General features: G+C 41.0%; 5 protein-coding genes and 1 non-coding gene across 6 annotated transcripts; 1 reads left to right on the top strand and 5 right to left on the bottom strand.

The window, feature by feature from the left end:
• Positions 1 to 287: 287 nt before the first annotated feature.
• ECM10 (Hsp70 family ATPase ECM10) lies at positions 288 to 2,213 on the bottom strand (the record flags this gene model as incomplete). The annotated part of the gene is made up of 1 exon (XM_022822397.1): positions 288 to 2,213. The coding sequence occupies one exon, from the start codon at positions 2,211 to 2,213 to the stop codon at positions 288 to 290; it is 1,926 nt and encodes a 641-aa protein (XP_022674223.1).
• A 581-nt stretch (positions 2,214 to 2,794) lies between these two features.
• Positions 2,795 to 4,750, top strand: TAH11 (Tah11p; the record flags this gene model as incomplete). The annotated part of the gene is made up of 1 exon (XM_022822396.1): positions 2,795 to 4,750. The coding sequence occupies one exon, from the start codon at positions 2,795 to 2,797 to the stop codon at positions 4,748 to 4,750; it is 1,956 nt and encodes a 651-aa protein (XP_022674222.1).
• A 162-nt stretch (positions 4,751 to 4,912) lies between these two features.
• SPF1 (ion-transporting P-type ATPase SPF1) lies at positions 4,913 to 8,533 on the bottom strand (the record flags this gene model as incomplete). The annotated part of the gene is made up of 1 exon (XM_022822395.1): positions 4,913 to 8,533. The coding sequence occupies one exon, from the start codon at positions 8,531 to 8,533 to the stop codon at positions 4,913 to 4,915; it is 3,621 nt and encodes a 1,206-aa protein (XP_022674221.1).
• A 440-nt stretch (positions 8,534 to 8,973) lies between these two features.
• MCM3 (MCM DNA helicase complex subunit MCM3) lies at positions 8,974 to 11,802 on the bottom strand (the record flags this gene model as incomplete). The annotated part of the gene is made up of 1 exon (XM_022822394.1): positions 8,974 to 11,802. One exon carries the CDS (start codon positions 11,800 to 11,802, stop codon positions 8,974 to 8,976), a length of 2,829 nt encoding a protein of 942 aa, XP_022674220.1.
• Positions 11,803 to 12,164: 362 nt separating this feature from the next.
• Positions 12,165 to 12,248, bottom strand: KLMA_R128. The gene has a single exon. It is a non-coding gene; the product is annotated as a tRNA-Ser (tRNA).
• A 925-nt stretch (positions 12,249 to 13,173) lies between these two features.
• On the bottom strand, positions 13,174 to 13,647 carry HYP2 (translation elongation factor eIF-5A; the record flags this gene model as incomplete). Its single annotated transcript, XM_022822393.1, has 1 exon — positions 13,174 to 13,647. The coding sequence occupies one exon, from the start codon at positions 13,645 to 13,647 to the stop codon at positions 13,174 to 13,176; it is 474 nt and encodes a 157-aa protein (XP_022674219.1).
• Positions 13,648 to 14,662: the final 1,015 nt, after the last annotated feature.

Genomic DNA, 14,662 nt, shown 5'->3' with positions numbered 1-14,662 from the left:
TCGTATGGGATAAAAGAAAAATCATATCGAGCCAAAGAATCAATTCGAAGTATGGTTGGAAGTAAAAAAATGAAGTAGTGAAGAAAGACTGGGTTTGGTTATAACAAATATCATTAGAGTACCTTCGAAAAGGAACTTAAAAAGCCTTCATCACCACTGAATAAACATTTTTGGTTTATTTCATTTACTGTTTTACCTTCCCACCGTACTAATTCAAATTAATGCACCATAATTCTTTGGATCTCTTGGGCTCGATGTGATATATTTTCTCTCAAACTTTACTACGCTTATTGCTTTGGTTCACCTTGTTGTTGGTTGGAAGAATCGTTCTTGTACATTTGTTCGAACAACTTCATGGAAGAGTTTTGCAATTCTTCAGTCTTGGTCTTCAAGTCTTCAGCGTCGACTTCTTCACCAGCTTGGACTCTGGCAACCACTTCTCTCAAGGCAGCGACTTGGTCCTTAACCTTTTGGGCTTCAGCCTTGTCCAACTTTTCTTCGAACTCCTTCAAAGAGGATTCGGTGTCGTTGGCCAATTGGTCAGCCTTGTTGGCGGTTTCGATAGCCTTCTTTCTGGCTTCATCTTGTTCTCTGTACTTCTCAGCATCGCTAACCATCTTTTCGATTTCAGATTCGGATAGACCGGAAGAACCAGCAACAGTGATGGAAGCATCCTTGTTGGAGGCCTTGTCTCTAGCAGAGACGTTGATAATACCATCGGCATCAATGTCGAAGGAGACTTCGATTTGTGGGACACCCTTTGGAGCTGGTGGAATACCAGACAAAGTGAAGTTACCAATCAACTTGTTGTCTCTGACCAATTCTCTTTCACCTTGGAACACTCTGATTTCCACGGAGGTTTGACCAGCAGCAGCAGTGGAGAAGATCTGGGACTTTTTGGTTGGGATAGTAGTGTTTCTTGGAATCAATCTAGTGAAGACACCACCCAAGGTTTCGATACCCAAAGACAATGGGGTAACATCCAACAACAAGACGTCAGTAACTTCACCGGCCAAGACAGCACCTTGAATAGCGGCACCGATAGCGACGGCTTCATCTGGGTTGACGGCCTTGGATGGTTCCTTACCGAACAAGGACTTGACGGTTTCGACAACCTTTGGCATTCTGGACATACCACCGACCAAGATGACGTCGGAGACATCGGAGGTGGCCAAGTTAGCATCCTTCAGAGCCTTCTTGACTGGGTCGATAGTTCTCTTGATTAGAGGTTCAGTTAGGGCTTCGAATTGAGCTCTGGAGAACTTCATGTTGATGTGCTTTGGACCGGAAGCATCGGCAGTGATAAATGGCAAGTTGATTTCGGTGGAGACGGTGGAAGACAATTCAATCTTGGCCTTTTCAGCAGCTTCTCTGATTCTTTGGATGGCCATACGGTCATTTTCCAAATCGATACCAGTTTCTTGCTTGAATTGCTTAACGATTTCTCTCAACATGTAAATGTCGAAATCTTCACCACCCAAGTGGGTGTCACCGTTGGTGGACTTGACTTCGAAGACACCGTTGTCAATGTCCAAGATGGAAATATCGAAAGTACCACCACCCAAGTCAAAGACGGCGACGACCTTAGAGTCGGACTTTTCCAAACCGTAGGCCAAAGCAGCAGCGGTAGGTTCGTTAACAACACGCAAGACGTTCAAACCAACAATTTGACCGGCATCCTTGGTAGCTTGTCTTTGCGAATCGTTGAAGTAGGCTGGGACAGTAACAACAGCGTTCTTGACTGGCTTACCCAAGTAAGCTTCAGCGGTCTCCTTCATCTTGTTCAAGATGAAACCACCAATTTGGGCTGGGGAGTAAGTTTGGCCTCTGGCTTCCAACCAAGCGTCACCGTTAGAGTGCTTGACAATCTTGTATGGAACTTGCTTGATGTCTCTTTGCACTTCAGCATCCTCGAATCTACGACCAATCAATCTCTTGGTGGCAAACAAGGTGTTTTCTGGGTTCACAACAGCTTGACGCTTGGCTGGAATACCAACCAAACGTTCACCGTCCTTGGTGAAAGCAACAACAGATGGAGTGGTTCTAGCACCTTCAGCATTCTCAATAATCTTTGGAACCTTACCTTCCATAACAGCAACAGCTGAGTTGGTGGTACCCAAATCGATACCAATCACAGATCCTTGGACCTTGGTAGACTGCAAACGTCTGGCAGCACCAACGCTACGGTGCAAAACTCTCTTGGCAGCAATCATTTCTTACTTCCTTCCTTCTTAAATGCTATAATACTCCTTACTGGATTATCTCGCAAGCAAATAATATAAATATGTTAAAAAAATAAATAAATATAACAGAACCTCCGTTAATATCTATCTATCTATTCACTAATTAAATTTAATTTGTATATGTGTACACGCACTTGCATAAAGTTGTCCTTTCCTCTTTTGCCATCCTCTAAGTTAATCATTTTTCCTTTATATATATATTCCTACTCAAAAAATGACAGCTAAATTTTTCAAATTTTCCAATTTTTCCAAATTTTTTTTTTTTTTTTCTCTCCGTGACCAAAATTTTCATTTTTTTTCGTTTTTCATTTTCTAGACGGGGAAGAGGTCCGCTCAGCATGATTGAGAGAAATTTTTCTTTTCCTTCTTTCCGGTTCTGCAGCAATCTACTGCGCGTGCACGCACCGCACCGGCTTTCGTCCCCTGGTCCCGTCCCGGTTTTTTTTTATGCGTGTGTGTGCCTCTCGCTGTTCGTCGATTGCCGTGCTCGGTGATGGCTGGCGGAGAGGAGGGGGATGGAGGGGCACCAAGGATAAGCGAGTGCGGGTAAGATGGTAATTACAAGTCACATGGTCTTGGTCTTGGTTTGGTCTTGGTCTTGTGAAACACCCATACATTGTGGATGGCATGGCATGGCATGGCATAGCAGCTCATCTCATCTCATCTCATATTGCACACAGAGCTTAAAGCAAGTCAGTCACTTCGGTGAAAGTGAAAGGCGTTTGAACATTGGTATAGAGACACCTGCAAGCAAGCAAGCCCCACCCCCCCAAGAAACCATGAATGCATACAAGTACACGCCGCCGGTGATTGATCTGGATAAGGTGGGTAACGAGACGGACCTGCTGCCTCTCATGAAGCAGATCTTGCTAATGCACGATAGCTTCCTGCTGCAGAATTTTGCCAATATTGATGCTGTGCGCGAGCTGCTGGGGTCTGTGGCGCAGGAGGACGGGCCCGCGTGTGCGCTCGATGCGTCCTTCGACGGCGTGCTCGAAGCTGGGAATCACTCGCTTGAACAGTGGGTGTACGTGAACGACCAAGAGACAAGACCGGAACATGCTGAGTCACGTGATGTACGGCGTCTGAGAGCGATCCTGGGCAGAATCGCGGTGTACTTTGGCAAGCTGTGCTTGCAAGCACTGGAGTGCGCAGACCGGGACGCCCTTGTTGCCTCAGGAAACCACTCGGCAGTGCTGTCTCGTCACCATTCGAAGTTTGGTGACCAAGTGCTCGACCTGCAGTTCGATTACTCGGCAACCGAATGGATTGAATTCAAATCGGTAGGGCTGCTCACCGTGGTTCCAGATGCTACCTGCGCAAAAGTGTACAGAAACGATTCGTGGCATGGCATTGATGTAGAAAACTGCATCTTGCTTCATACGGGGCCTGTCCTGGCCTCTGCATCCAGAGGAATGCACTCTACTTCAGATCTACGACTTTCCACAAACTCGCTGGCATACACTGTTCAGCCACATTTGGAATACCGCATGGCAGATGGAAGATATTTTGCCGAACACTTCCTAGAATTCAATCTACAACGGTTCCCAGACATTGGCAAACAAGCTTATCCGGAAGAAATGAAGCTCGTTGCTCTAAAGCGTAGCGTTTCTCTCTTGAAAACCTTCTTTACCACCATGGAATCGATGATCAATCTCTACAAGATAAACCACCCTGGCACCGACATGGTTGATTTGGAAACGATATTACCCAGCATTTCGAGGATGATGAGAGTTAAAGTCACCTCAACAGACTTCCAGAGGTTGCTGTACATTTGGCCACAAGCATACGATATTGACATAAATTCAAACTGCGGAATCTCCATTAAACTTCAGACTACCCTCTCGCTCACAAAGTCACGGCTCTTAGAGTTTGCAGAGAGAATTGATCAGTGGTTTCAAAATGCGAAAGGCTCAGGTAGCGTTCCAGAAGAAATTCCTCCATTAAAATTGGGCAAAAGAAAGGCTAGTAACGGTTCTACATCAACCACATACTCCTCGTCGCCTTCTAAAAATGTCGCCAGGCGTAAATTTGCATCTTTGAAAGGTAAACCAAAATCTATGTCACTTACTTCTTCTCTGAATCCTACAGTAGTAACGCCTACCAATTACGGGGATAATTTAACCACGGATGATGTGACAATGGTAGATCCAAAATCATCTCTTCTAGATAGAATTAGAGTCAAGGAAAGAAGAGCAGCTGCACTACTGTCTCAACGTGAACTAATGCAAGATCATTTCATAGCGATTAAAATGAAACATGTGTTCGATATTTGTTTCACCTTGGAGCCAGAGGTCCCATATACTGAAGACTATTTAACAGGGCTCATCGTTGACTCATTGACAGACAGCCATAACCCAATTGGAAGAGAAGAATGTGTTCAGGTCCTTGCTAAGATTAGTGAGTTACTTGGTCAAGATGTATTCCAAATCGTACAAGTGGAAGGTAACTTGAAGGTGTACAAGTGGAAACCATTGGAGAAAAACATGCTACAACCTCGTTTATAGATACTACCATAAGAAATATCATTGTATATTTGCAGATAGAAAAACGGAGAGAACTTAGTAGTAAAACGTATGAAAAGAAATCTATTGTGTTATAAACTTGGTGAAAATGTTTATATTTGTCTAAATTTTACATATTGAGGAGCCATTCGCTGCATGTGAATATTAATCACGTAGAGCGATGTCTGCAGGCTTGCTATTCATAAAGAAGAACTTGAAGAATAACTCTAAACCCCATGAACCAAAGAAGTCCAATAGTAATGTCCCAGTTAATTTAATCTTGAAATCATCGGTCATTGGGACGAACTTCATGGCGGCGTTTAATTCAGGAATGAATTCTGTGGAACCACATAGAGCTAATGCCGAAACACCAATGATACCATAGTACATACCCTTATTGCTCCTGATGTTTTCTCTGAAAGGTTCACCTTGATAGTTAACAACAAAGGTAGAAACTTGTTGAGCCAATTGGACCATGAAGATACCGGTGTTCAACAAAGAAGGTAGGAACTCTTTTTCAAGATCCACTTGAGGTTCTCTAGGTTCAATCTTGTATATCTCTCTAGTGATATAAACCAATGTCATGATGTGGACGGCAAATTGGCCAAGAATAGAACCCATGATGTAGATGTTGAAAATACCTGGTTGTGGTCTTTCTTTGGACAATTTTTCTAAAGGCTTACCACGGGAGATACTTAGGAAACAGACAGATAACAACAACCCAGAAACAGTGGCTTGACCATCACCAAATTTGACACCTGCTAGATAAATAACAGAGAGGGAGTAGGCGCTGATTAGACAATTCAAAGCAAGAATCTTGTACATTTGAATAGTATTGATTAACGCACAACGACCTTGACGAATAATATTTGTGACAGCGCTAACGTTAGACAATTTTGATGTGAATGGAGCAGCACAAGAAGCATCACCAAGTTTCAAAGAAGGTGTTTCATCTCCTTCCATGTCACCTAACCCACTCATCATTAATTCAGCAAGATCGGAAGCTGATTTTTTGCTTGGTTCGCTAGATGTTACAATGGCAGGTTTCAATGAAACTTCAATGGCAAGTTTACGCATTTCTGGAGTAATCTCGATACCCTTCTTTTCCATAGCCTTCAAATAATGAGGATTATTGGATCCAGGTGGGTAAAATTCTGCAATAGGTTCAGGAACAGGTGGTAAAGGTTGGTTCCACTTTTGCATGAATGTACACTGCTTCTCATAAATGGCCTTCATGTTATCAATTCTTCTTTGTTCTTGAATCTTTTTCAAACCATCTTCAGTACCATTTAGCAAAGCAATACCAACATGGGCTTGTTTTAGAGCACCGACATCGTTAGTACCATCACCGCACATTAAAGTTTGGTAACCCATGTCTTTTAACGTAATCAAAATGAATTCCTTTTGTGCTGGAGAAACACGAGCATATATCCAAGCATGTCTTATAACATCCCTCAATTCCTTGTGTCCTTCTAAAAGCTTCAAAGCATGACCAGTAACAGCTAAATCATATTTTCCAAAGATGTCGTGTTCGCTGAAAGTATCAGATTTAGGGTTGAATGGTTTTACGATAGTTTCATCCACATTACGCATCACTAAAGCATGAGAAGAACCATCGATAGGCTCATCCAAAATTAAAGTCTCACGATCAACAATGCCAACTTCTTTAGCAACATGCACAGCTGTCAAAGGATTGTCACCGGTGATCATGATAGAACGATGAGACGATTCATTCAACATTTTTATAGTTTCAATAGCATCGTCTTTCAAAGGACAATGGAAAACAAGGAATGCACTAAAGATCAAACCGGTTTCAATTTCATCACGATCAATATTTTCGATTTGAGATTTAGAAAGATCAGGCAAATTCTTGTGGGCTAGCGCAAGAACACGGGAACCGGAACGAGTAAAGGACTTGTATATTTCATCGTAATCAGCAGGAATAGAAACCAATCTTTCACGAATAGTTTCTGGTGCACCCTTTACAGCAGCAAATAATTTACGGTCTTGAGTTGCAATTGAAGAAGAACGCTTCAACGCCGAAGAAAATTGAAAACGACGCAAGATACGAATATCATCTAAACCTTTCCTCTTCACAACATCCTTATGTTCAACATTCCATTTAGCAGCTTTCAATGTAGCTTTTTCCATTGGGTCACCAACAATTTCACCGTCATCTAGTTTAACCAAAGCATGTGCAGCACCAATGGCAGACAAAACCTCAGTAGGGGCTTCGTCTGCAGATTTTAGAGCACGGATGTCCGAACCATCATGAAGACCAGCTAGACCTTCAAAAACCAAGTCTTCTGCGGTTAATGTACCTGTTTTGTCAAAACAGCAAACATCAATTCTACCAGCATATGGAATTCTGAAGGGTTCCGTACAGTACACATAGAACTTTGATAGTGCGGCTAGCGAGCTATTGACTGCCATTGTCAACTCCATAGGTAATTCTGGAGGGACAACGGAGGTAATAATCAAGATACAATCCAAGATCAACTTCGATTGAATTCTTCCCATCTTAGTACCTTCTTTCCAGACATACCAAGATGCAACAATAGCAAATACCAATAGGAAGAGAATAAAGTATAAAGCCTCCTTATTACCAACATCCACACGTTCAGCAGAGTAAATCATGACACGAACTAAAGAACCTTGAGAAGTTTCGAAACCAGTCTTAGTAACAACAGCCAATGCACCGCCATCTGGAGGTAAAGGAACGTTTGCATTCTTTTCTGGAGAAGTAACTTGTAGAGCTTTTGTACCACCGTGTAAAACAGCGTTCTTGTCAACACCATCAAGCTGTAGTTTATCATGTGCAGGGCGTAATTTAATGGATTCTTTTAACAATGGAGTTGATTCACCTGAAAGCATGGCTTCGTTTACAATACAGGAACCATCAATCAATAGCATGTCACAAGGTATAGCACTATCTTCAGCGGTTCTGGTAACAGAAACTAGATCCATAGGTAGCAACTCGTTGGTTTGGATTTCAGTCCATTTACCGTCTCTGAACACATTAATTGCGTATGGCTTGATACCCATAGTTCTAAATTCCTTCAATGTAGATAAACGTTGGAACACAGAGGTTGCTTCCATAGCCAAAATCATAAACAAATTGAAAAGGGAATAGTACCATAAGTCATCAAATAACCATAGGGCAACACAGAAAATTTGGAAAACAAAGAAAGGTGCCACTGCATGTTCCTTGAATAGTTCCATGAAAGTTGGGATTGGGATATCAAAAGAATTTTGACCATATAGTCTAATATGGTGGGTTAAATCGCCAGATAAACCTTTACTGCTTTGGAATTCTTCAATTTTAGGTTCAGCATCAATTAAGAACTTTGGAGATGAGAATACCTGAGTATCTTCGTGCCACAAGAATCTCTTCTTTTGGAATTGGAAAAACACTTGTAATTGACCACCTTCTGTTGCTCTTTGAATTTCGACAATACCAGACGCACCATTGTTAGGAGTAGTGTGAATTAGCATGTGAGTAGCATTTTCCAATGCAACTGGAGTATATTTAAACCATACAGCGATATCGATATGCCACTCTGGAAGTAGCGCCATTAAAACATTGAACGAAATAAGAGCACCTAAGTATACAAATGTCCATTCGGGGCCCTTAATATACACGTCATACTGTGTAAGGTAGATATGTAAGAAGCTCGCATATAATGGAACAAACGGCAAAACGTATGGCCTCAAAACGAACATCTTGGCAGCCAAAGGAGTGGAGTCCTTGACCAAAGGACTGTCCACATATTGCTTATCAGCCATCTTGATATATTCGATAAGCTCGGAGTTCTTAGGTCGGTGGTTCACGTCCTTTAAATGTTATTTATTAAGTCTCTATAATCCTTCAAAGGTTTAAAGGTATTGATTGATCTAAAATCTACTTTTTCACCTTTCATATCTTCCTGACACGTTACTGAGAAAGGTTTGCCACCATAATAAAAATAAGCAAGCATATGGGATTTACGGGTAACTGAACGGAAATTTCAATGAAAAAGTGGCATAAAGAATTGATATACATAGACACAGTTACAGCTATGGTTTAATGGGAGCCTCCCGTTACTACCCTCTAGTACCACAAATACTATTGCTGACTGCTAGAGTTATATTAAAATAACCTGGTAAAGCTAATTATTGAATTTATGTAGATTGTTATTTATTGTTACGAAAAGAAAGAGTAGTATTACTTATTGAGAAGTCCATAATTACACTCTCCATACCTTACCATCCGCGATCATCAAGTTGTTTCTGTCACTCATAATCCTTAGACCTGCAACATATTCTTCAACAGAGAACTTTTCCTCCTCTGGAACTTGCTCGTTGATACGATCGAAAAGCGATGCCACAGGATATGATTCTTCTTCGAAAATGTCCGATTGCATCAACCTTGCTACAATACCGGAAAGTGATGATAATCTTCCAGTAGAAATTGATCCTTGGTCCATGTCATCAATGGACATGAAATCAAGCGAGATTTGCGATTGTTGAAGTTGAGAGCCTGTTTCTAGTGGACCGGTCGAATTGTTCGACGATTGGGAAGAGATCTGTTGTTGATGGTCTGTTTGGGAGAGTATTCTTCTTTCCAATGTATGTTGTAATCTTCTTGGACTAACCCTTAAGTTTTGTTCCAGTCGTCTTTGTAGATCTTCTTCTTGGTCAGGCGGTAGTTGGACCATTGTGGATTCTAAATCTGATGGATGATCCTGTTGAGTACCTTCCATATCTTGGTCTAAATCCTCACCAGTGTCCTCCTCTAACCCTACGTTCTCTTCATCCGAATTAGTGTCTCTGTAAGTGGATGTCTTCTTCTTCTTTGGTGAGGCTCTTGGTTTCTTCCTTGGAGACCTTTCAGATGTTCTTCCTTGTGAGAATTCATCTTCATCAACGCCAGCACTATCTTCACCTAACAAAGCGAATCTTAGTAGTTGAGAAGCAACTTTCGCGTCTTCTAATTCGACTTTCTTGGAAAGCCTTACCTTAGCATGAGCACTAGACAATCTGATTAATGTTTCCAAAGTTCTTGCTGTGATTGGAGATTTCTTTGTATTTTGGTCATTCCTTAGGTTAGAATAAGCTTTGATGATAACATCTACTGCTTCCTGCGTTAATTGAGGAACAATTCTTTCCTTGGCGTATTGAATATACTTCCTTATGAATGGAATTGCGATAATTTGAGGGACTTCATTACCGTTGCTATCGCCCTTGTTCTTAGCAAGCTTAGCACCAGCATGCAATAAAGGATTGAATTTTTCAAAGACAATATCCTCCTCTTCCTCATCCTCTTCTTCATCTTCGTCCTCCCCAATAGCTAGTGACAAATTGATCTGTTCTCTAATTGGTTCACCTTCTAAATACCCTGGAGGTAGATATCTATGAGTACGAAGAACGTGTTCACTAATGGCTCTGTCTCTAATATCATTTATATCGTCAGTGACCACGAATAGTAAATCGAAACGAGATAACAAAGAATCGGGTAGAGCTATATTCTTATGTGGATCCTTGTTGACATCGTATTGACCGAAGACAGGGTTAGCTGCCGCTATCACAGAACAACGGGCATTCAAAGTTGTGTGAATACCAGCTTTTGCAATAGTAACCGTTTGTTGTTCCATGACTTCGTGAATTGCAACTCTATCAACATCTGACATCTTGTCAAATTCATCAATACAAACAATACCTCTATCCGCCAACACCATAGCACCGGCCTCTAACCTTCTTTCACCTGTTTCCTTATCTGTTGTGACAGCCGCTGTTAAACCGACACCCGACGAACCTCTACCTGTCGTGGCAATGGCCAAGGCAGCAGTGTTTAAAACGAATCTTAGCATTTGCGACTTAGCAGTAGATGGATCACCAACCATTAGAATATTGATATCACCTCTTAAATGGGATCCATTTGCTAAATTCTTCTCCACACCACCCATAAGCATCAGCAAGATAGCCTTCTTAATCTGCTCGTGTCCGTAAATGGAAGGTGCTAAGGACTGAGACAATGTCTCGAAAATATCCTTACGCATCGATAGTTTATTAATATTTCTGATATCATTATCCGACAACGACTCAATTGCTGAAACACCTGTTGATCTTGCATGAAGGGGATATACTGTGTTTCCTATGATGACGGTTCTAAACCCAGATAGTGCACCGTTACCTTTGTCATTATTGTTTGAACCACCGGTCAAACCACCGGCACCAAGTGACTTGTATACACCCACCACATTTAATCTATCACCTGGTTTTGTCTTATCTACCAAATCGTCATCAAGAATAACGTCAATGGATCTTGGCAATTGACCAGGAGGAGCTTTCTCAGGCATTTCCTGTACTGTAATACGCTGATGGTCCATGTAATGACAGAAACCATATTCAGTGACTAATTTATTTCCCTCTTGATCTTCTTCAGGATAGATAGCTGGTGTAGGAACTGAAGTTGTTAAGGTCGTAGTGGCATCTCGATAATCACGATAATGATGGTGTCCCGTTGCTTGAGCATAATGAACAGATCTGAGCAGCTTGGGTCTGACCAAAGAGGTCCTTGTGACGATACCTTCTATAGATATGAGCTTGTTCAAATGAGTAGAGTTTAAGGTACGTGGCGATAGAGAGTTTGGCCCAAAGGAACCCTTGAAAGACAATTTCCATTGTCTTCTAGGGTCATTTTGGAACCCACGAAACCCAAGTGGAGTATCGTCTAAAGCCATCGCAGTCTCCGAGACAGCACGCTCTGCAGCTGGCAGGAAAAACGAAGGAAGTTGTAAAAGACCTGTCCAAAACGTTTTGTCAAACTCACGTAGATCGTCCAAAGAGATTACAAGTCTTAATGGTAAGCGGTCTGAATCGTATTCCATCATGTCTTTATCCATATTATCCATAAAGTCATCATCTTCCTTTTTATCTTTAACCACGTTACTGTTAAACTCTAATATCGATCTTATTTCACGCGTGTAATGAGAATGAGTATCCAAAAACTCTTGGAATCTTCTCATTCTGTCTGTGAAGACAGCATCACTTGTTTGGTTTAATGCATCGCTCATGGCTAACTGAATCTACTTGAGTGATGAGTAAACACAGAGAGGCACAGGAAGTTCTTGCTTGGCGAGTACTGGATATTAGAGAAATATGTGACTATAGTCCTTTCAATAGATTAGTAGCAAACACGCAGTTTTAGTTCCTCCGAATGGATAATAAGTTGCACTCTTGTTTTATTATTATATTACAATACCTACAAAAGATATTGGATAGTGTTCGTTCTCTAAAACAAAATAAAAAAAAACAGACCAAACGTACCAGAACGGCAAAAGAAGAGAATTGTAGATCAATATGATAACCTATTTGGGTAAACAAAGTGTTGTGTTACCGGGTAACAACAGAATTCACGCGTTTTAAAAAAAATATAACGACAACAGCAGGACTCGAACCTGCGCGGGCAGAGCCCAAAAGATTTCTAATCTTTCGCCTTAACCGCTCGGCCATGTTGCCAACTTATATGAAAGGTAGGTGAGTAGTTGCTTATATGCTGTCCAATAGATGTTAACACGTAGTAATCTACTGCAAAATATTTATTGCTTATCTGTTGCAGCCAGGCATTTAACAACAGGATATGAGTTGTTTATTGATTGAATAGGTCCGGGGACGATGCCATTGGCTAGAAAAAACGGAAATTCCCCTCCATTCTATTTCCTCGAGAATATCTATTAGTGTAAATAAAAGCTTCACAGACCTTTGATATCTATATTCTTATTATTTTATTGCGAAATATGACATTTAGCTTAGAAAGTTAATTTTGGAACGTCACAGTGTAAAAAGTGTATGAATCATTGATTTTGGGAATTCGCCTGTATTCAGCGAAGATCAAATGAGTGAGTACAAGCAAATTGAAGCGTTGGTAAAGATTTAAATATATAAGAAATAGAATTAAGGCGATATATGATATTTATATGAATGACAGAAAGGAAAAAAAAAACTCCCTTAACGGACTGAGCTAACAGGTTGAAAAGAATCAAACAGTGTAGTTTCTTCTTCTGCACTTCTTGATTTCCGCCTTGCCATGTTCGCGTAAAATACAACAATGTAGAAAACAAGGGTAAAAGACAAAGAAGGGAAAGCAAAGAGGAAATAATAAGAAAAAAACATAGAAGATAACGTCACCAATTCATTCCGCACCCACAAGCACTCACCCATTCATTACATACTGCAATGCACTAGAGAAAAGGGGATACTCAGCAGAAAAAGTATGAATGTATCTGAATGTGTCGTTTCAGCAACGAAGAGGGAAAGATGAGTTAGAGAAATTCGGATTTTTTTCTTCGGTTTTCATCACCCGCCTGGCCTACTCTTCAACGTCCATTAAAATTAGTAACTATGTGAATTTTTTTTAATAGCTTTGGCAACCCTCATATGAAAATCTAATCGGATCTTGGAGCTTCCTTGAAGGAGATGGCAGCTTCTTCACCCATGGCGGAGATGATAGTGACCATCAAGTCCTTACCTTCATCGAAGGCAGCTTGCATGTTGTCACCCAATTCACCTTCTGGGGCTCTGACATCATCCTTGGTGTCACCGTCCATGTTCATCAAGGACAAGAAACCGTCATCGATGTCCAACAATTGGTATTCAGTTCTCTTGACAACTGGAACTTCCATGTTGTGGGTGGATGGAGACAAATCTTCCAACTTCTTGTTGGTGAAAATGTCAATGGCGACCAAGTGGACCTTGGCGTGACCGTGCTTACCGGTCTTGGAAGTAGACATATCAACAATCTTACATGGTCTACCCTTGATGACGACGAAACCGTTCTTTCTCAAAGCAGAACATTGCATTGGGAAAGTCAAGGAGGCACCAGCACCAGCAGTTTCAAAAGTGTGTTCTTCTTCAGCCATGTTTGTTGTGTTGTGTTGTATGTGTTGTGATTGTCTAAGTCCTTAAGAGAAAAACAGTAAGACTAAGTAACTCAAGCAAAGCTTTAATTGAATCTATCTATTCCAGCAAGAGATCAAAACTCTAAAGAATTAAAAAAAATTTTGTTCCAAATTATATATATAAATGGGAAACTAAATCCTAACTCGAAGAAAAAAAAATTTTGAAAGAAGTTGAACAAGAATCAAAAGAAAGTTCTGCTATCCTGCTTGGGAAGGGCTCTAAAAAAAAAAAAAACCGTCCCAGCTTATATAGACTGACGATGAAAACCAAAAAATTTTCAGGTCGACAAGCAAAGAAAAGTGAGAAAATGGGAAAAAAAAAATAAAAAAAGTGAAAAAAAATTGGAAAAAAAAAATTTTTTTTTCTTGTAGGAAAAGACCGATGTATTGCCTGGGAGCTTAGTGCGACTTCGACAGAGAGCAAAATAAAAAAGCAATATAAACATACCTATATGCTGAATATCCAGTACTTAGGAGCCTTAGTAGTGATAGTAGCGATCCCACCTCCATATTCCATACGATATATCCATGTAAGAGCTGTACTGCCCTTTGTAGCAGTTGTAGTAACAGCGTTTTCAACACTCGTATACAGGCTGGCACATCGTAGCGCACAGAACAGTCCTGCCTAGGTCCCGCTGGAGACCGCCGCGAATTGCTAAGCGTAGCATAGTTGCGCGTAGCACAGCACCGCACCGCGCCAGGTCCGGTAAAAGTGAAAAGCTTCTTTTGGTTCTTTTCACCATATACGGTGGGTATACATCACATTGTACGTAAACCGGGTAACAGAACACAGAAACAAGTCATGTGACCATGACGGTGGTTTACTACTTCGATTATTTGCGAATTTTCTTTTCTTTTTATTTTCGCGATCTATTACCCTGACATACAAATATACATACAGGCAGACAGACAGAGAATGGGGAGTTGCAACTGCGACTGCAATAGTAATTGCCAATGCGAATGCAGTACAATAGCC

This window comes from Kluyveromyces marxianus, chromosome 1, assembly GCF_001417885.1.
Source record: "Kluyveromyces marxianus DMKU3-1042 DNA, complete genome, chromosome 1".
NCBI lineage: Eukaryota > Fungi > Ascomycota > Saccharomycetes > Saccharomycetales > Saccharomycetaceae > Kluyveromyces > Kluyveromyces marxianus.
The sequence above is the reverse complement of the archived record's forward strand: the minus strand, read 5'-3'. Positions and strand labels throughout refer to the sequence as shown.